The sequence below is a fragment of the Platalea leucorodia genome (assembly GCF_965183815.1).
Source record: "Platalea leucorodia genome assembly, chromosome: 5".
In the NCBI taxonomy this organism is placed as follows: domain Eukaryota; kingdom Metazoa; phylum Chordata; class Aves; order Pelecaniformes; family Threskiornithidae; genus Platalea; species Platalea leucorodia.
In genome coordinates, this window is record NC_138827.1 from 2,151,333 (window position 1) to 2,170,351 (window position 19,019).

General features: G+C 58.8%; 1 protein-coding gene across 1 annotated transcript in view; it reads right to left on the reverse strand.

Moving 5' to 3' along the window:
• Window positions 1-6,248: 6,248 nt before the first annotated feature.
• The window catches only part of RAB11FIP3 (RAB11 family interacting protein 3), a gene marked incomplete at its 5' end in the record, with an annotated part of 82,447 nt that continues 69,676 nt past the window's right edge, over window positions 6,249-19,019 (reverse strand). The window contains 8 exons of the mRNA XM_082312638.1: window positions 6,249-7,110; window positions 8,448-8,588; window positions 8,767-8,922; window positions 9,795-9,932; window positions 11,958-12,039; window positions 13,724-13,864; window positions 15,856-15,959; window positions 17,760-17,853. Coding sequence (XP_082168764.1) covers window positions 6,997-7,110; window positions 8,448-8,588; window positions 8,767-8,922; window positions 9,795-9,932; window positions 11,958-12,039; window positions 13,724-13,864; window positions 15,856-15,959; window positions 17,760-17,853 — 970 coding nt within the window. The 3' untranslated portion in view covers window positions 6,249-6,996. The remainder of the gene's footprint in view (window positions 7,111-8,447; window positions 8,589-8,766; window positions 8,923-9,794; window positions 9,933-11,957; window positions 12,040-13,723; window positions 13,865-15,855; window positions 15,960-17,759; window positions 17,854-19,019) is intronic.

Consider the following 19,019-nt stretch of genomic DNA (forward strand, 5'->3'; position numbering starts at 1 on the left):
GGCGGGGCGGGGGGGGCCGGCGGCTGCCGCCCACCCGGGACACCCGCATGGGGGGGGGGGGGGAGGGGGAGGAGGAGGAGGAGGAGGAAGAAGAGGAGGCGGCGGCACCGAGCGGAGCGGAGCCCCGGGATGGGACGGGACGGCGCCGGCGGCCCTCGGCGGGGAGGGGAAGGAGGAGGGGACCGGTGTGGGGGGAGGGGAGGGAGGGAGGGAGGGGAGGGGGAGGGGAGGTGCTGCCCGCGCCCCCGCCCCGGCCGGACCCCCCCCCCCCCCCGCCCCCCCGGCCGCCTGCCCCCTCCCACGGGCCCCATCCGTACCGGCCCCGGGGTGCTGGGGTGCTGCAGCCCCCCCGGGCAGTGGGGGAGGACGGGACCCCCCCTGCCCACGCAGAGGCTGGCGGGGAGCTGGGGACCCCACGGCGGGCAAGGGAGGGGGGTGCCCTGCCTGCCCCCCCCGCCCCATGCTCCCCCTTCCAGGGGTGCACCCCGTTTCTGCCTTGGCCCTGCTCGCGGTGGGTGCTGCCTGTGCACCCACTGTCGCTGGGGGGGTCCCGGGCAGGCTGGGGGGGTCCTGGGCAGGATGGGGGTCCCGGGCAGGCTGGGGGGTCCTGGGCAGTTTGGGGGGTCCCGGGCAGGCTGGGGGGGGGGGGGTCCCGGGCAGGCTGGGGAGGTCCTGGCCAGGCTGGGGGGGGGGTCCCGGGCAGGCTGGGTGTCCTGGGCAGGCTGGGGGGGGGGTCCTGGACAGACTGGGGGGGGTCCTGGGCAGGCTGAGGGTCCCAGGCAGGCTGCAGGGGTCCTGGACAGACTGGGGGGGGTCCCGGGCAGGCTGTGGGGGTCCTGGGCAGGCTGGGGGTGTCCTGGACAGACTGGGGGGGGGTCCTGGGCAGGCTGGGGGTCCCAGGCAGGCTGCAGGGGTCCTGGACAGACTGGGGGGGGTCCCGGGCAGGCTGGGGGTCCCAGGCAGGCTGTGCACCCCAGACCTTGCTCCCCCAGGGATTTCCAGCTTGGAGCAAGAGGAGGGAAATGCGCTGGTGCAGGCAGGGCTGCCTGTCGCTGCCTGCTGGCTGGGTGCGTGGGGCGTTCGCTGGGGCGTTGCGGTCCCCTGGTGTTGGCCGGCCCTGCCAGGGGTCGCGGCCCACGCCTGGGCTCCTGGAGCATCCCTGGGGACCAGCCGCAGGGCACCGCGCGCCCCGTCAGCATCCCGGGTGGTCCTGCCCACGCAGCACCCCAGGGTGAGGGCCCTTCGCCCTAAGGGATGCTGAGGGTGGGGGGCATCATCCAGCCCCTCTCCCACCCCGCCTGCCAAGGGTTAACCCCATCCCAGCTCCATCCCGGGATCCGCAGCAGATGTGGAAGGGGAAAGAGCTGGAAATCCCTTCTCCAAACAGGGGTCCCGCAGCGCAAGCTCTGCTCTTCACCTCCCTCCGGCCGCCAGTAAACACCCGGCGGCTGGAGCACATTCCTGCGCTGGGCCCGGGCTGGGGTGCAGCCGGATCCGGCCCCGCTGTGGCATCCTTGCCGGGGGACACGGGCCACGGCCGCGGTGGCCCTGGCCGCGGCCAGGTTTTGGGGGCGTTTGAAGGTGCCCGTTGGCTGGGGAAGGGGCTGGATGGGGTCTCGCCAGCCGCCCCGCCGCTTTTGGGGTGCAGGGGAGGGCTGGGATGGGAGAGTGCTGCTGCCCTGGGGGTCACGCCGGGCACGGGCCCGATCCGGGGCGAGCTGGGAAAGCGCGGCTCTGCTTTCCCCGCAGCTTTGTCCTTTTGTGGCCCGTGCCGGCGCAGCGACAAGCCCACCGAGCTGGGTGGCAGGCGGCTGGGCTGGGTGCTCGTGGCAGCCCTGCCGGTCCCCAGCACCCTGCCTGCACCGGCGGAGCACCCAGGGGCTGCACGCACCGAGCACCCCGCTCCTGCTGCCCAGGCTGAGAGCAGCGGGGAGGCACCGGCGCCGCACACGGGGAACCCAAAGCGACTGGAGGGCACCCCAGGACCAGCACCCTTCCCACAAAGCACCCATCCCAGCCGGAGCCAAGCGGGCGCCGTGCACGGCCAAGCCAGATCCGGAGCTGCCAGGCCCCGGCGCTGTTGTTTCAATGAAGTCGGGGTGATTTATGGTGCTGCCTTGGCCAACCGAGCTGGCCTGACCCCAGAAAAGGGGAAGAGCGGGCAGGGGAGGCAGGAGCAGCGCGGCCGGACCCCGCGGGCGCACCCCGGGCACCGTGACCGCGGTGCCACCCGTCTGCGGCCAGAGCATCCCACCGTAACGAAGGGAGACGAACAGCGGTTCAGAAACAACTCAGCTTCCCCGAGGAGTTTCGGAGCTACAAAAGCTCCACAAATCTCTAACCCTATTGCAAATACGTTGATTTAAACGCATTTAATTTTTTTCTCATGAACAATAACTCCGAGCTGCCTGCGGCTGCCCAGAGCCCCCGCCGTGCCGTGGCAGAGCAACTGGGAGCACTGGAGCTGTTCTGCAGAGAGCTTCACAGCTTTAGGGCTTTTCTGGAGCGGCTTCGAAGAGGCTGGAGAGGTTTCAAGACCTTTTCAGAGGACGTGCAGAAGAGCTTGAGCGCTTCCCGGCAGCTACAAATATTTTTGGATGAGTTTTGGAGCAGCTTCGGAGCAGCGTGGAGCTGTTTCAGGGTTGCTTACGCCTCTTCGGTGTCGTTCGGAGGGGGTTTAGGGTGGTTTTGAATTGTTTGGAGAAGCTTAGAGACGGTACTGAGACGTTTTAAGGCTGCGGAGAGGTGCAGGAGAAAGGTCCGGAGGAATTTCAGGGGCCTTTCGGAGGGCGGCGGAGCACTTGAGGCGTTTCACAGTCACGCAGAAGAGGCTTAAGAGTGCTTCAGAGCTGCTCCAAGATCTTTTTTTATGATCCATTTTGAGCTATTTCAAGGAGTTTTAGAAGAGTTTAGAGGACTTTAAGAGCTACTTCGAGCAGTTTTAGCATCTTGGTGCCTTTTAGGGCTGGTTTGAGGAGCCCGTGAGCTATTTGAGCAATTCAAGTGCCTCGGCGCTGCCCGAAGATCCGTCCTTCCACAGCTCTCAGCTTTTCGGAGCCTGTTTGCAGCTCCTTGAAGCGACCCAGCACCGCGCTGATGCCCCGGGAGCCGTTTACTTACCCCATTTCTAGAGCGGCTTCGAGCTGTTGGAGGCTGAGCTTTTCAGAGGAATTTTTAAAGGATTTTTTTTAGAGGCGTTTCGAGAAATCCTGGTGCGCACTAGAGCTGCCGAGAGGAGCGTAGAGTAGTTGAGAGCGCTACAGAGGTGTTTCAGAGATGCTCAGGGATGTTTTAGAGATGCTCAGAGGTGTTACAGAGATGCTCAAAGGTTTTAGAGATGCTCAGGGATGTTTTAGAGATGCTCAGAGGTGTTTCAAAGATGCTCAGAGGTTTCAGAGATGCTCAGAGGTTTCAGAGATGCTCAGAGGTGTTTCAGAGATGCTCAGAGGTGTTAGAGATGCTCAGAGGTGTTTCAGAGATGCTCAGAGCTGTTTCAGAGATGCTCAAAGGTTTTAGAGATGCTCAGGGATGTTTTAGAGATGCTCAGAGGTGCTAGAGATGCTCAGAGGTGTTTCAGAGATGCTCAGAGCTGTTTCAGAGATGCTCAGAGGTGTTTTCGAGATGCTCAGGGATGTTTTAGAGCAGCTCAGTGCTGCTCAGGGATGTTTTAGAGCAGCTCGGTGCTGCTCAGAGCAGTTCAGAGGAGCGTAGAGCAGTTTGCAATCATTTGGGGTGGTTTAGAGAGCTCCGAGCTGGTTGGAGGCATCTCCCGGCACGCAGAGGCTCTCCCAGCAGCTCCAGGCGCCCCGGGGCTGCTCGGAGGAGTTCAGAGCAAGAGTCTGGAGGCGCGGAGAGGGGATTTTGCAGGTTAGAGCCCTTTGGGGCGGCTTACGGGGGCCGGGAGGAGGTGGAGGGAGGCTTAGAGGGGTGTGGAGCAGCTTAGCAGGGCGGTTGAGAGCATTTAAGGGATTTTTGAGAGTGGTTCAGAGCAGCTGAGCGCTCGGAGGGCTTGAGCAGGGTACAGAAAAGGGAAAGCCCCCGTGGCCTCACCCGGCGCGGACCCCGAGCGGCAGCCTGGCCCCGTCTCGGCCTCCCCAGACCCTCCAGGGCGGCGGGGGACCCTGGGGGGGACAAAGCCAGCTCCGAGGGTCCCTCACCCCACCCGGACAGCGGAGGGCGAATCCCCCTCCCCGGTCCCACCTGCAGGGCTGGGCTGGAGGGGAGGCTCTGCCTGCCCGTGACCTTGGCCCATCAGAGCCAGCCGGGTCCAGCCTCCCCCATCCTCATTCCCCCCAAAATCCGGGCGTTCTTCAGGGCAGGGGCATTCCCGCGCCCACCCAGCCCCGCTGCGGGGCTGGCGCTCGGATGCTGGGGATGCTCCGACGCTCGGAGCCGCCCCTGGGAAAAGAAGGTCTCCGGGCAGGAATAGTAACAGCTTTTAATCTGACGAGAATTGATACATCATTTAAGACAATAATGTTTTTGCCTCTTTTTTTGGGACTTCCTTCACATACCGGTGGGGACAGAGGAACATTTTCGGGAAGTACAGGTTTTGTTTTTTTGTTTTTTTTTTTTTTGTGTGTTTTTTCCATAGGGACTTTAAAGCATGGTGAATGTGCAAGTCAGTGCTTTGTTTGCTTAAAACTTTTTCCCGGTGCTTATTTACAGTTACAGTACCTCTTTGTGAGCGACAGGAAAAAAAAGACGATTGTTTGAACTGGGGATCCGTGATCCCGAGTCGAGAAAGGCAGATCTCCGATATTTATATATTTATACATATATATATATATATGCTTTTGTGTATACACAGATACATTTCTCTCTTCTTTAAAGTATTAAAAAAATGATCAACCTTCATTCTATAAAAATACCTACTCTACAAGATAGAAAAATTTTCCCTCTCCAAGTATACACTGATTTACACCCAAAGCTTCTCTGGAAATGTACATTACGTGGCTTCTTCCCACGGACGCGGGGAGGGGAGCGGACGCCGGGGAGAGCCGGGTGTTGGGGACGGCGTGCGGGAGCAGCGGGTGCCCCCCTCGCCCAAGGGGTTTGGGGCTCGCCCCCAGCGCCTCGCACAAGGCCACGGGGGGTCGAGCACCCAGAGGCGATGCGTTTAAAGAGGGGGTGGAAGAGGGAGGGTCGTGGCGGTGGTGGCTCGGCCGGCTCCGGCTCGCGGCCGATTCCCCCGGGGGCCGGCAACGTAGGGGACCCGCGAGCCACCGGGGACCCCCCAGGAGGGCCTAAGGCTGCGGCAGCCGCCGCCGGTCCCGGCCAGCGGCACCCTCCGGAGCCGAAGGGCGAGCTGGCTGCTCTGCCACCGCCCCGGCGTGCGTGGAAGCAGTTTGGGGAGGAGCAGGCACCCCTGCACCGGCGGCCAAGGGAGCGCTGTGGCTTCTGCTTTCAGGCCGCTCTGGCATTTCTAAAACCTGACAAGCAGGAAAAAAGAACTGCTTTTTGGGGCCTGACGGGCTAAACGAAGCCGGATCCTTGGGAGTCCGCTGGCTGTCTCCTCCCGGGAGCCGGAGCGGAGCAGGTCGGGGAAAGTGGCTGCTCCCCGGGGTCACGCCACGGCCGCTTGTGCCAGCAAGCCAAAAGCTGTCTGATGTAAACATGGCTTTTGTTTCCCAGGGAGCTGCTGTTGTGTTCTCTGGTCTCCTCTCCCCAACGGCATAGAGATTGCGGCCCAGGCTGATGCCAGGGGCTGAGAAATGAGAGCAGCGGCTCCGTCCCCTGCCGCAGCACGGGGGAACAGCGGGGCAAGGCGGCCGGAGCGGGCTCTCCCTCCAGGACTGCAGCTATCACCAGCAGAGCCCTGCTCCGGGTGGGAATGGCACAGGCCGCTGTCCCCAGGCCAGGGGGGACAAGGCGGAGAGCGCAGCCCTCTCCGCTGGGGCTCCCACGGCGGGTCCAGACCTGCCCTCGGCCACTGCGTGCCCCCGTGCCGGGCCAGGCGAGCCAAGCCAGGCTGGGGAGAGGCGGCCAGGACCAGCCTCCAGTGCAAGTTGAAGAGTCGCAGCCTTTCCCCCAGTCCCTGCAGGCTGGACAGACAGCACCCGTGTGTCTGCAGCTGGGGGCCGAGGGGACCTCTCCTCCCAGAGCCGGCCCAGCTCGACAGACGCCCGCAGACCCCGCCGCGGCCGGCAGAAGAGCCGGGAGCGGGGAGGAGGGCAGCGGAGGCGCGAACGCCGAGGCGTGCCGACGGTAGTGAGCCACAGACAGCAAAAATAAATAAGGAGGCAGGTGACAAAGTGCGCTTACGCCCTGTCCCGACAACAGCCGCTCACTGCCTCTTTCTGCCACCGGCGAGCGAGAGAGGAGCCAGCTAGCTCTCTGCACGCAACCCCTTCCCGAGCAGAAGCGGCAGGGCAAGGATTAACTGCGCCAGCTGAATGAGGACATTTGCATTAAGTTAATTAAAAAAAGAAAAAAAAAAAAACCAAAACCAAAACACCTCTACAAGTCCGGGACACATTTCCCTCTTTCCCAGATCTGCCCCAGTGAGTGAGCGTGTCGGGGACACTTTGGCAAAGCAGATACTTGGGCTGGACAGGGCAGCAAGGGAAAACGTCAGCTCCGGCGCTTCCTTCCCCGTCCCGTTATCCCGCAGTTCAGAGAAACCCGCTCCTTCCAGCTCCTGTTTGCACCCCGCGCGCCAGAGGGTCTGACGCCGCTGTCGGGACAGTTCCCAGCCTCACGGGTGGCGGGGCCGACACAGGTCCGTCCTCCAGCTGTCCGTTGCCTGTGTTTCTTCTCCAGGTTCCCTTTCACCCCTCAAAACCAGAAGGGTTTCAAAATAACGGAGTCAGACAACAAAGCCTTGCTGCTGGTTTTCTTTTTCCCTGGTCCGCTGGCTAATTCACCCACCGATCTGACGCGATGCTTCCTTGTGCCTTCATCAAAAGCAAAGACGTTTTGGGTCCCTCTTCACCCTCTCAGAGCACCAAATGCACAGCCATTGACGAGCGCACAGCCGGCGGCTCCCGGCCGCCCTTACTTCACTTCCAGGATGGAGGGATTCGTCTCCATGATGGCCACGATGATCCTGTCGATGTAATCCTGCAGGCGGAAGTTGATCTCCTCTTGCTTCTGAATTGCTTCCATGAGCTGCAAAGGAGGGAGAAAGGGAGTGAGCCGTCACCGCCTGCCGCTGCCCGGGGACAAAAGCGGGGCTTCTCGTGGCTCCGTGCACCCACGGAGGTTCCCTCCCTCCTTCGCTCTGGCTTGGGTTGTTCCTGGCCATGCACAAGATCCCCGGATCTCCAAACCATGCAAGTGGGTGCTCGGCCACAGAAGCCAGAGCCCTGGGTGGGGAGCGCAGGCAGGACAGGCTGCGCCTGGCGCCCAGATGCCCAACTGCTAGAGGAATATGTCATAGAATCACAGAATTGTTAAGGTTGGAAAAGACCCTTAAGATCATTGAGTCCAACCGTTAACCCAGCACTGCCAAGCCCACCACTAACCCATGTCCCTCAGCACCACATCTCCCCGGCTTTTAAATCCCCCCAGGGATGGGGACTCAGCCCCTGCCCTGGGCAGCCTGGGCCAGGCCCTGGCAGCCCTTTGGGGGAAGAAGTTTTTCCCAATACCCAACCCAACCCTGCCCTGGCGCAGCTTGAGGCCGTTCCCTCTCGTCCCATCGCTTGTTCCTGGGGAGCAGAGACCGACCCCCCCGGCTCCAGCCTCCTTTCAGGCCGTTGCAGAGAGCGAGGAGGGCTCCCCTCAGCCTCCTCTTCTCCAGGCTGAGCCCCCCCAGCTCCCCCAGCCGCTCCTCCCCAGCCTTCTGCCCTAAAGGCTGCCCCAGCCTTTCTCCCTCCTTGAGCAGGCTCTGGCCCAAAATGAGGCGATGCCCTCAGCTGCTGGCCCTGCTCACTCCCGTCCTTCCTCAGTTTCTCAGCCAGATGGGACCTTGGAAAAAGCAGGGAGCATTGCATCTCCCTTCACCCCCCCAAACGTGTGTTTTCCCATTATGCTTCTAAGGATCTGAAAGCTAATTCTGACACTTACACAGGCTCACACACCAGTATTTGGGGTACAGCCATGGAGCAGGGAGAGCACGTGCCAGAGAAGCCAAGATCTTAAAAAAGATCTGTTTTAAGATGGCTACAGACAGACGGACACACCCCATGCTCGCTGGTCCGTCCCAGGAAGAGGAAGGCAGTCCCAGGGCAGGCAAAGCGGAGCTCCCAGTATCAGCAAACTGGAAGGGAGCAGCTTCCCCTGTTCCCGGGAAGGAGGGCCAGCAAGTCCTGCAAGCGCTTCAAATATTCGTGTGGGTATTTCTTTGCTCGCAGCAGCTTTCAAGTGAATTTTGGGAGTGAGCTGTACCACAGCCAGGGCCACATCAGCTCCTCCCAGGCCCTCGGCTGGCTGAGAGGAGCGGAGGTGCACCAGCCACCCCGGACAGATGCGGTTTGAGGTAAGCAGCACCCCGGGGCACGTACCTCGTCTCTGGAGACCGAGCTGATCTCTGCTGCCAGGGATTCGGAGAAGGAGGCTGAGAAGAGGTTCTTGGCTCCCTGGATGCTCAAGTTAATGATCTGCCCGTTCAGTTCATCGTTCTGCTCCTTCAGGTTCCTGTTATCCTGTTCACAACAGACAAAGAGCAGACGGTGCTGAAGCACACGGTGCCCCCAGAGCAGAACCGGCCAGGGAAGGCAGGGGCTTTCGTCCTAACCAGCAGCTCACAGTGCCAGGGAATCGGCGTCCCCTTTTGCAGACGGAGCAGCCAAGACGCTTCCCTCCCCGCCCAGCCCCGCATACCTGCTTGAGCTGCTTGATCTCTTGCTCCAGCTCCGTCTCCCGCGTCCTGCTGTTGTACTCCTGGAGCCCCATGCTGCTGCTCCTGCCCCTTCGCTGCTCAGCTTCCAGTTTGAAGAGTTGCAAGTGCTCGAGCTGCTTCCTGAGGTCCTCGATGAGCTGCAGCACAAGGGAAGGGGACGACTGAGTGCCGCATCCCCTGCGAGTCCAACAGCTCGCACTGGTCACGGCCGGCGTGACAGATGGGCTCTCCCATTTGGATTGCAGGATTAACAGACCCTTGCTGGGGGTGCACATGGCTTCCCCCATGCCTCTAACGAACAGGAGAGGGGGAGCTACTTAAATACATGAGAGCAGCCCTGGAAGGACTTTGCTGGAGCACCAAAGATGCTGGCTCCGGGTCTGCAGCAGCAGATCTGCCCCGGCACCGTGGGCACTGCTCGAGCAGCTCCCTCCCGCCACAGCGCTGTGAATCCCCGTCTCACCCGAGTGCTCTTACCATTGCCAAAACGACAATAATTTCCACTTTGAGGCCCAAAGCTCTTTTTCTACCATAACGGCAAGCCCTGCGTGAGCCTCCAGCTGGAATTACCAACCACGCAGGCACCTGCAAGGGGCCGGGGGGGCTGCGTTTCTGCCCCCAAGCACAGAGGAGCTGGCAGCTCTGACCCAAGCAGCCTCGCAGCACTCTCCTCCCCCCCGCCAACGCCTGCCGGCTCCACGTGCTGCTGTCACCGTGCTTCTGCCATCACCCCTTCGATGCAGAAGAGAAACTGGCCCCGCAGGAACGGGCCAGGGCAGCACAGCCCACTGCGTTTGCAGATGCAGACACGCTCGGCTGAATTTGAATGCAGGCAAAAGCGGCAGATGTTATACAGTTAAGCTGCTGTACTACCTTTCTCTGCCCAGGCGGGACCAAACGCTCCAGTTATACCTATTTTTGGAGAGGCTGCCAAGGCCAGCTTCCCCACACAGCCCTAATTTGGGGGAGCAGCAGGACAGGGTTGTGGCAGGCAGCTCCGACTCCTTACCTCCTGCGTCGACTCCTTCTCCTTCTGAAACTGGTGCCTCTCCTGACTCAGCTTGTCCCCCATCTTCCTCTTTTTCTCCTGCTCCTCCGTGAGCTGCACAGTGAGGTCTTCGATCTCATCCAGCAGCTTCTGCTTCTCCTGTAACGACATGAACGGCAGCAGTCACAGGGCCCGTCTTCATTCGGCGCTGCCAGGGCTCTTCCCACTCGCTCAAGGACACGGCGCACGCCGAGCACCGCGGGGAAGGCTCTCCTCGCTGACGCATTCGGATGCTCTGCCTGCTGGGATTTCGTTTGCTCTCTGAGGGCTTCAGAGCCCGAATGCTTTGGCAGCAGCAAGAAGAGCCGCGCACCAAACTAGCACTGCGAAGGGAGAGGTAATAAGAGATGACTCAAGAATAAACGCACACAGGCAAATATCCGCAATTGTGCGGCTTTCTGGGCAGCGCCATGCTGGCGTGGGACACGGCTTGGGCGGGACTGGGGCCGGCACAGGGGCTACAGGCCAAGAAGAGACATTAAATCATAAGGCTCCTTAGGTCTGATTTCAGAAAAGCCATGAAGCCAAGATCTTAAGCCACTCTAGGGATGCTCATTCTTGGTTTCAGACATGAAAGAATTGAATTGAGGACTGACCCAAGAAGGATTATGACCAGTTTGAGCCGGGAGGTAAAACCTCAGCCCAGCTCTCCCGCCTTGTGCCCATCCTACACTCAAAGCCTCGGCTGAACGTTTGAGATGGCAGGTAAAGCTTGTCACTTGGTGACAACAAGAGCCCTGCACGGGACATTTCCCGGTACGGCCGCACCCTTTGCTTAGCACCCATTCACCCCATCCCCAGGCTCACAGCTTCCAGCCTGGCTCTCCCCGTAAGGAAGGTTTTGGCTTTCAGAAAGCCAAAAATGCCACAAGACCCCAGCCAACGCCGGCGTTGGATGGCCCATGCCACAAAGAGGTGAGGAGCAGCTCCGAGGGGGAGCTCCAGCTGCTGGGTCCGGGGTGTCCCGGTCCATGGAGCAGAGCACCAAAAGCACCACACCAGCAGAAAATGCAACGCTGACAACAAAATCCTGATTTCAGACACTGGACCAGACAGCAGTTCATCAGCAGGGCTTCTCCCCTCGGCAGGGAGCGGCAGCAATTGCACCTCTCCCTCCTTCTTAATCCCATTAACTGTGGAGAAAAGCAGCCCTGCTCTGCAGAGAGATTAAGGATCAAAACCAACTTCGTGTGGCTGAAACACACCCAGGTAGGAAGTTTATCCTCAGAGCCACAGTGCTTTTCCTACCCCCAGCCTAAATGCACCGGGCTTGCAAGGTCTGGGCAGACGAAGACCACTTCATCGTGGCCACGTCGGGTAGAGACGGAGCCGCAGCGCTCTCCCGCAGGCTCAGACTGCGAGGCGATGAAATGCTTGAGGGCCTTCAGCTGGGCAGAGAGGTTTGATTTCACTTAAATTTTAATCACAAGCTTGAACAGAAACAAAAAACGCAGCCTTTGTAACCAGATGTTACATCTGTAACCCACATTCTCTCCAAAAATGAGGATCTTGTCCATCCCACGGAGCCTGCGGCGCCTCGGCAAGCCTCCGGCCCCGGCCGCAGCTGCACGGCCTTGAATCCTGAGCGGGGCGAGAGGGGAGAGGATCTGGGAGATAACGCTACGCTTTGAAGACTCAACTTGCAAATCCCAACGAGGGCGTTATCTGCCCCGGGGAAGGACGCGGAGATGAAGCAAGCCCTGCTCCTCTTCCTCCCTTGCAGCGGACTGTCCCGCTGCGGGCTGCAGGGATGGGGACAAGCTTCCACAAGAGGGCACGAGTCCTCTCCTAACCAGGCAGGACAGGGCTGCCACCGCTGCCCGCCGGGGCTTCACGCAGCCTGCGCCGTCAGAGATTTATTACGGGTTTGTTAATTTATTACGGGTTGGTTAATCCCAGCTTCCAAGCCAAAGACTGGGAACCTGCGTGGATAGAGGTACGGGATAGCTCTGGTCCAAGGCAAGGCCTGCAGGGACTGGGATGCAGAAGCAGCTGAATTGCTCGTTACGTTAAACAGACCTCACGTAGGCCCTTCGTGGAAATGAGAATTTCAGCTGCAGGCATGGGAGGCAGCAGGTGGGAACCCAGAAACACGGCGCCACCCCCAGCACAGACGGTCCTCACCTCCTCTAGTCTTTCAATGTTGGCTTTTAAACAAGGGACGCAGGATCTCAGCTCGCTGTTCTCATCATCCAGTTGCTGCAGCCTGCAACAGCAGAGAGATGTGTAAGAAACTCACCCAAGCATCCCAAGCGTAGGAGTCTTGGTTGAAACATCCCTAGGAATATTAAACCAGGACCTGCTGAAGGCAAGCCAGCAGGGATTTGTCTTTTCAAAGCAAACCCTGAGGCTTCCACTACTTCTACTCCCAGGGAAAAAAGCGGGGCATCCACACGACTTCTGGCAAGTCCGCTCTCCAGTGCCATGCCCTTCTCAATCAGGTCCAATGCTATTCTTTAGGCCCAGGGCTTCAGCAGGCTGTGGGCAAGCCTCAGCACTAGGCACCAAAAAGCAGACACGTCGCCTGGGCAGAGGAGGGGTTCAGACAGGGCTTCAGCTTTGCATTCTCCAGGTACGGTGACATCCATTTGTCATAGAAACGGTCCTACTACGAACCCAGTAAAAAACCCCACTGCCTTCGTCTTTCATTTACCGCAAGGGCTGAACAACGGCAAAACACATTCTGGAAAAGCAGCGAAAAAACCCCGTCAAATAAAGGAAACCTCTCCCACACCACTTTTTCCTTTGGGAGGCAATAGGCGGCATGAAGCACCCTGTCCCGGACACTGCCCGTTGGACAACTCTTCCTTCCCAGGTATTTGCCTGTTTCCATGAAGGCGGAAACCATCTGAGCATCAAAGGTACTTCCACGGGTCATTCATGGGAACAAGCAGTACCAAACCTCTTCGTTCACACGCTGTGGGGCATTTAAACTGCATCAGGGAAATATGAATAAAGAGTCTGAGACTAGGTTCATGGAGGGGCTTGATTTTGGAACGAAGGTAGGAGAAGTAGCCAAAACTCAGGGTTTATAATGACTTTAGTTACACCTTGCATATCACAGACTCACAGAGCGCTCTGGGCTGGCAGGGCCCTTCCCAGCCCATCCCGTCCATCCCCCTGCCAGGGGCAGGGACAGCTTCACCCAGATCAGGGTGCTCAGAGCCCCGGCCAGCCTGGCCTTGAAGGTTGCCAGGGATGGGGCATCTCCCACCGCTCTGGGCAACCCCTGCCAGTGCCTCACCACCCTCAGCGTAAACAATTTCTTCCTTCTATCCAGGCTGAATCTCCCCTCTTTCACTTTCAAACCCTCCCCCTGTGTCCTGTCGCTACAGGCCCTGCTAAAAAGCCTGTCCCCCCCTTTCTTGTCGGCCCCCTTTAAGCACGGCAAGGCCGCAGTGAGGTCTCCCCGCAGCCCCCTCCTCCCCAGGCTGAACCCCCCCAGCTCTCAGCCTGCCCTCACAGCAGAGCTGGGCCACCCTCGGAGCATTTCGGTGGCCTCCCCTGGCCCCGCTCCCACAGCTCCATGTCCTTCCCGTGCTGAGGACCCCCGAGCTGGACGCGGGGCTCCAGGGGGTCTCCCCAGAGGGGGCAGGGGGCAGAATCCCCTCCCTCGCCCCGCTGCCCACGCTGCGGGGGATGCAGCCCAGGAGACGCTTGGCTTGCTGGGCTGCCAGAGCACATTGCCGGCCCGTGGCCAGCTTTCCATCCCCCAGCACCCCCAAGTCCTTCTCGGCAGGGCTGCTCTCTTTAACCAAGTTCAACTCACTGCCTACCGCACTTTGTCTCCCCAAAGGCTGCAGTTGCGCAGCGGCAGCCTGTACACCTCTCCCAGCGCGTACGTGTGGGTCCAGGGGACCCGCCACCACCCAGCCCTGCCCCAGCCCCACCTGGCCTGCAGGTTCTCAATCTCAATGCTCTTCTCCCTCTCCATTTTGCTCAGCAGCTCCCTCTGCTTCTTGATCTCCTCCAGGAGTGTCTGGTCAGCTCGCAGCTCCTGCTCCTTCAGCTGTTCCTCGAGAGCGTTCGCTCTGCGGAGAGGAGAGAGAGAGGATTAACTGATTAATCGTTCCCGATGGCTCACCCCCGGCATGCTGCCATCCCAAGGGAGGGATCGGACTCTCTTCCCAGCCTCTCTCCCACCGTACAGGAGAGCTGGGAGAAGCAGACTGTAAAATAGAGCGAGCTTTCAGGGAAATTACACCTAGTGCCATCTCAAGCAGCAGGCGTACGAGGGCTTCAGTTCGTCCCAGCAGATGCAGTGGGAAAGCAAGACGGTCCATGAAATCCCTGAGGACACTACTGCTGACCAACATGACAGCCAAATAAAAGAATACCACGCTGGTATTACCTCTGTCTAGTTTTTTAAGCCTCCAGGCTGCATCAAAACCCTTTTTAAGGGGGAGGCCAAGAAGATGGTGAGGTGAGGGTGAAAACACAGTAGTTATTTTATAACCCACGGCCTGTGGGTCACAGTCACGGCATCACCCAGAATCTCACACAATCGTAGAATCATTTAGGCTGGAAAAGACCTTTAAGATCATTGAACCTAACTATAAATCCCAGGGTTGTGGTTTCACCTCTAGTGGCCATGGCAGAGAAATCCTTCCGCCGTTTCTAGCATTTTGGGCTCCTTTACTCTGCCCTGAAGCAGTCTCGTTGCCCAGAGAAAAGACGACAACAGCCCCAATCCTCCTCCTTTTCACTCTTTCCTGTCCCCAACAAAAAATACAGGATCTGCAGGTCAACCTTCTCTGCCTGCCAGCACAACAGCGATTTCCAGGCGGTCCCGAGACCGCGACGGCACAGGCAGCGGCCGCGTTTGCTCGGACGGGGCGGAGGCGTTTGCCAGCACGCCTACCTGCCCGCACCCCTGCGCCGCCGTACATCACCCCGCGGCGAGAGCCGAGGTTTGCTAGGAAGCTGGAGTGCTGGAGCTTCTGCTATCCCTTCGCACAGGCAGGCGGGGAAGGCTTTTGCCAGACGCACCTCTTCTTCAACCAGCGCTGAGTCTAGGCTTCACTTGATTAAAAGCAGACTGACGCTTCTGGGCCAAGCCGCTAAAGTGAAAACATTTCCCTCGCTGCAAAGTTTATCAGGGCTTAGAGAAACCTTAGTTTGAATCCCTCGGTTTCCTGACACGATTGTTACTTAACAGTCTTACAGCCCTATAGATAAACTGCTGCCGGGTTTATCTGCCAAGGGTAAATATGCTGCTGGAAGGGAGAAGCCTGCCAGATTAGTAAAGACAGCGATTATATCAAATGGGATCCAAAAGGCTACACCCCAGCCAGGATCCAAAAGCAACAGGATCAAGGCCGGCTGTGGGGAGGGTAGAGCTGCGTAGCAGGGACCCTGCTACCTTCCACCAGGCCTAACGGGCGAAATAAGGGCCAGAAAAAGTCCATACAGAGCAAGTGTGAAGTATATAGCCTCCCTGAATGGGAAGCTTTCCAAGAAGCATGATGCCCCTGCAGTCCTCTGAGCCAGCCCCCAGAGCTCCACAGAGACCTTTCAGGAGGGACACGTGGGGCGGGGAAGCACATAAAAATAAGATAATAATAAAAAAAGATCTAAAAAGCACTGTTATAGTTACACGCATCTGAGCAGAACGTTGCAAAGGAGATATTTGTCGTTTGTCCTGGCTGAGCTGCGCCGTTCCCTGCGCTCCTGGGAATTTGCCGGAGACGCGTGCGGGACGCGGCGATCCCGCACACGGCCCTCGTGCGGAGAAGGCAGCCTGAACCCCGGCTGGATTTCACCCTCTGCCAGGGCAGGATCGGATCGGCAAGGGCAGAGCTGTGAAGCTTTCCTGCTATTTTCCGTCCGTCTCCCTCCTCTCCTGCTGCTTCCTTTCCCCGCGCACTCCGGCAGCTCCTGAGCGGCTCCTGCCTGCGTGCGGGCAGGCGGCCGGCCCGCGGGGAGGGCACGGGGTGCTGCCGTACAGGGAAGGGGAACGGAAAAGGCACCGCAGGCGATGCTAAGCTGCGTTTTGGCCACGGCACAAGCCGGCCTCCCTTACCTGTGCACGAGCTGCAGGTTTTCCTGCTTGAGGCGGCTGTGCTGCTCGCCGTTAGCAGCCGTGTCCTTCTCCAGCTCCGTCACCCGCTTCTCCAGAAAGACCACCTATGTGACGGGAGAGGGGAAAATCAGCCGCCCGTGCTTAAACCCGCTGGCAAAGCGGCACCAAGTGCCGGAGCAGCTCCCAGTAGCTCCAGTACATTGTGCAGGTGCTCCCCGCTCGCTCTGGGGCTGCCTTGGGTTTGTCGTACTGATTCAGAGCCGGTCACCCCGACGCAGCTCCCGGCATTACCTGCGTCCCCCTCCTCACCGCACAAGGCAGCTGAGCTGCTGGAGTCATCACTGGGGTTTCATAGAATCACAGAATCGTTTAGGTTGGAAAAGACCCTTAAGATCATCGAGTCCAACCGTTAACCCAGCACTGCCAAGGCCACCACTAACCCATGTCCCTCAGCACCACATCTCCCCGGCTTTTAAATCCCCCCAGGGATGGGGACTCAGCCCCTGCCCTGGGCAGCCTGGGCCAGGGCCCTGACAGCCCTTTCCATGAAGAAATTTTTCCTAATAGCTACTTAAAAATGGATGGTTGCCCCTGGAATCAGGTAGCCATGCCTTGATTTAAAGCATCCTTTTAAAACATCCTTTTACACCCTGGTTTTTCAGTCTTTGATGTCTCCCATGTACCAATACGGGGCCAAACGCTTCACTCTTTCCTTTCTTCGTACCCTTGACGATGATATCCTACATGGAGGTCTGGAGGGAAAGACCCCAGCTGGATCCCCAGATCTTTGCTTTGAAGAGCAAAGGGGGCCGGGAGTGCCCCTCTACTTCCCACCCAAGCAGGAGCGTGGGTGGCTGGGGAACCGCAGCAGGACAGACTTCGTGGTCCCCCAAATCCCATTTGTACCCATAGAAGAAGAATCATGAAAGAGAGGCAACCAGGAGCACGTCTGCGAAAGCCGAACCATCGCTCCGGGGAGAAGGGCAAGCGACAGGCAAGTGTATTGAAAAGAGAAATATGCAGAGACGCAAGGCTTTTCCCAGAAGTGCATACATGGTTTCCCAAGCCAGATGCCTTCAGGAACATCCGTGTTTTATTCACCTTTCAGACTTGGAAAAACATTGATTTTTAAAACTTTTTTTTAAAGGCCTTCTATGCGTTATCATTACAGCAGAGCGCAGCCACACACACGTATTTCTCTTTCACGTGCTGCTCCATGCAGCTGTGTGGGAGTCCAGAATTAAAAAGCCATTTTCAAGGAGTTTCAGGACTGCAGCAAATGCTTCCACAAGCCACAACTCACCCATCTTTAACTTCCCTGCTTTCCCTTAGCCGTTTTTAGCTAGGGGTGCTCAAACAAAAGCTTTCTTGTGCTCCTGCCCCGCTCCCATCTTGTCCTATAATCCTTTTCTCCTCACACCTCAGTAAAACCCAACAGGACCAGCACAAAATCAGCTTTACACGCTCACGGCACGAGCAGCGGCAGCAAGAGCGTGCCAAGGAAAGGAAAGCCTTGTTTTGCATCAGGTGACTTTGCTCATCTCAGAAAAGCAGAATTTGAGAACATCTTATTAGGTGAAGCAGAAGTGAAAATGCAGCCTGCGAACAGCCACCCCCTCGCGCCGGCGAGCCGGAGGGAAGCCGCCCTCGCCGCAAGCGGGGCAGGACACCTCCACCCCGGGAGAAGGCACCGGTGCCACCTCCTGACTCAACACAGGGCCTCTGCAGCTCCGCTCTCCTTCTCCATCCCCTCCGTGCCGGGGGCCGCGCGCGTCCCACCTGCGCTGATCCGCCCCGTGCCAGCTGCGCGGTGAGAGACGCTCCAGCCTAACTCCTGCCTGGAGATCCCGGAGCACTGCAAGCCGCTACGTGCTCCGGGATAGCGCAGACAGCACTGCCCTTACCTTGTCCGTGATGTCCTCTTCCGTACACTCCAGCGTGTCCCGGTAAGAGCCCTCCATCACCGCCACGGACAGCGCGCTCGTCTGATGCAACTGCCTATAACAGAGACAAACCACCCCAACCCACAGCAACACCAACATTAGAGCGAACATCGCAGGACATGGCAACTTCAGACGACAACCGCTCTCGCAGGATTTGGTCCCCTCTCTCCCCTCCTCAGCTGCCACCTCCTTTTCCGAGGGGATTTAGTAGCACTGCTCCTTCCTGGGCTGCAGGATTTACGGCAAAGGACGGCGTGGGCCAGGTCCTTCTCGCCACCACGAGCTCCAACGGGCAATGAAGCTCACCGCCTCGGTGCGCCCAGATAACAGGGCTGAGCGGGTGGCTGCTTACCGGCCGAACGAAAGCGTCCTGCGAGGGACGCGCAGACGTGGACACATGCTGCTGGGACTTCATACCATGATCATTTGTTCTTGCTCTTTGGAATGGGAAGAGATAAGAGCTCTCTCTTTTCACTTTCTTTCTTTACAAACATGCCAAGGCCATGTATTACCCAGCAAAGGACAGAGTACTCCGCTCTAGCCACTGATAAGGTTAATAAGAAGTGGAGGACAGCGAGTGTAAGGGGAGGGAGGGGAGAAAAAGCCCTGAAGCTGTTGTGGAGCACCCCAGCCCACCATCCCACACCATCCGCGACACCCGAGAGCGAGCTAATCATTAACGAGGCCTTGCGACATCGGCGTCCGCGGCTTTGTTGCGATCTAAAGGACGCCCCGTGGAGGGGCCGATTGGGCCAATTGCTTAATCCTCGCGTTATCGCTGCAGGTCAGCTCCATCGGCTCGCGGCACAAGAAACCGCTATCGCCACGTGGAGGGGTGCCGTGTCCCAGCTCTGTGAACCCCAGGCAGATGCCGCCGGGAGAAAACCACTCTTGCTCTCCCACTGCAACGCAAACGATGAGCAGCCTCATCGACCTTTGAAGCCAGCTCTGCTTTGAGCAGAAGGTGAGCAAGAAAACCACGGAGGTCTCTCTGAACCTCAATTTTCCAAGGAATTGGTAATGCGGGCTCTCGAATTCACCCTGCTACACAATCTGCTCGTGCAAATATTCGTGAAGCATAACTGGCATTTACCAAAGAGACCACAGCTGAGTACCAGCCTTATTTTGCATCCTCACCCTGAGTATATATTTAGATGCTGAAGTCTCAGGCACATTTGTCATTTAAATCATGCCAAGCACAACAGGGCCTAAGCAGCTGAG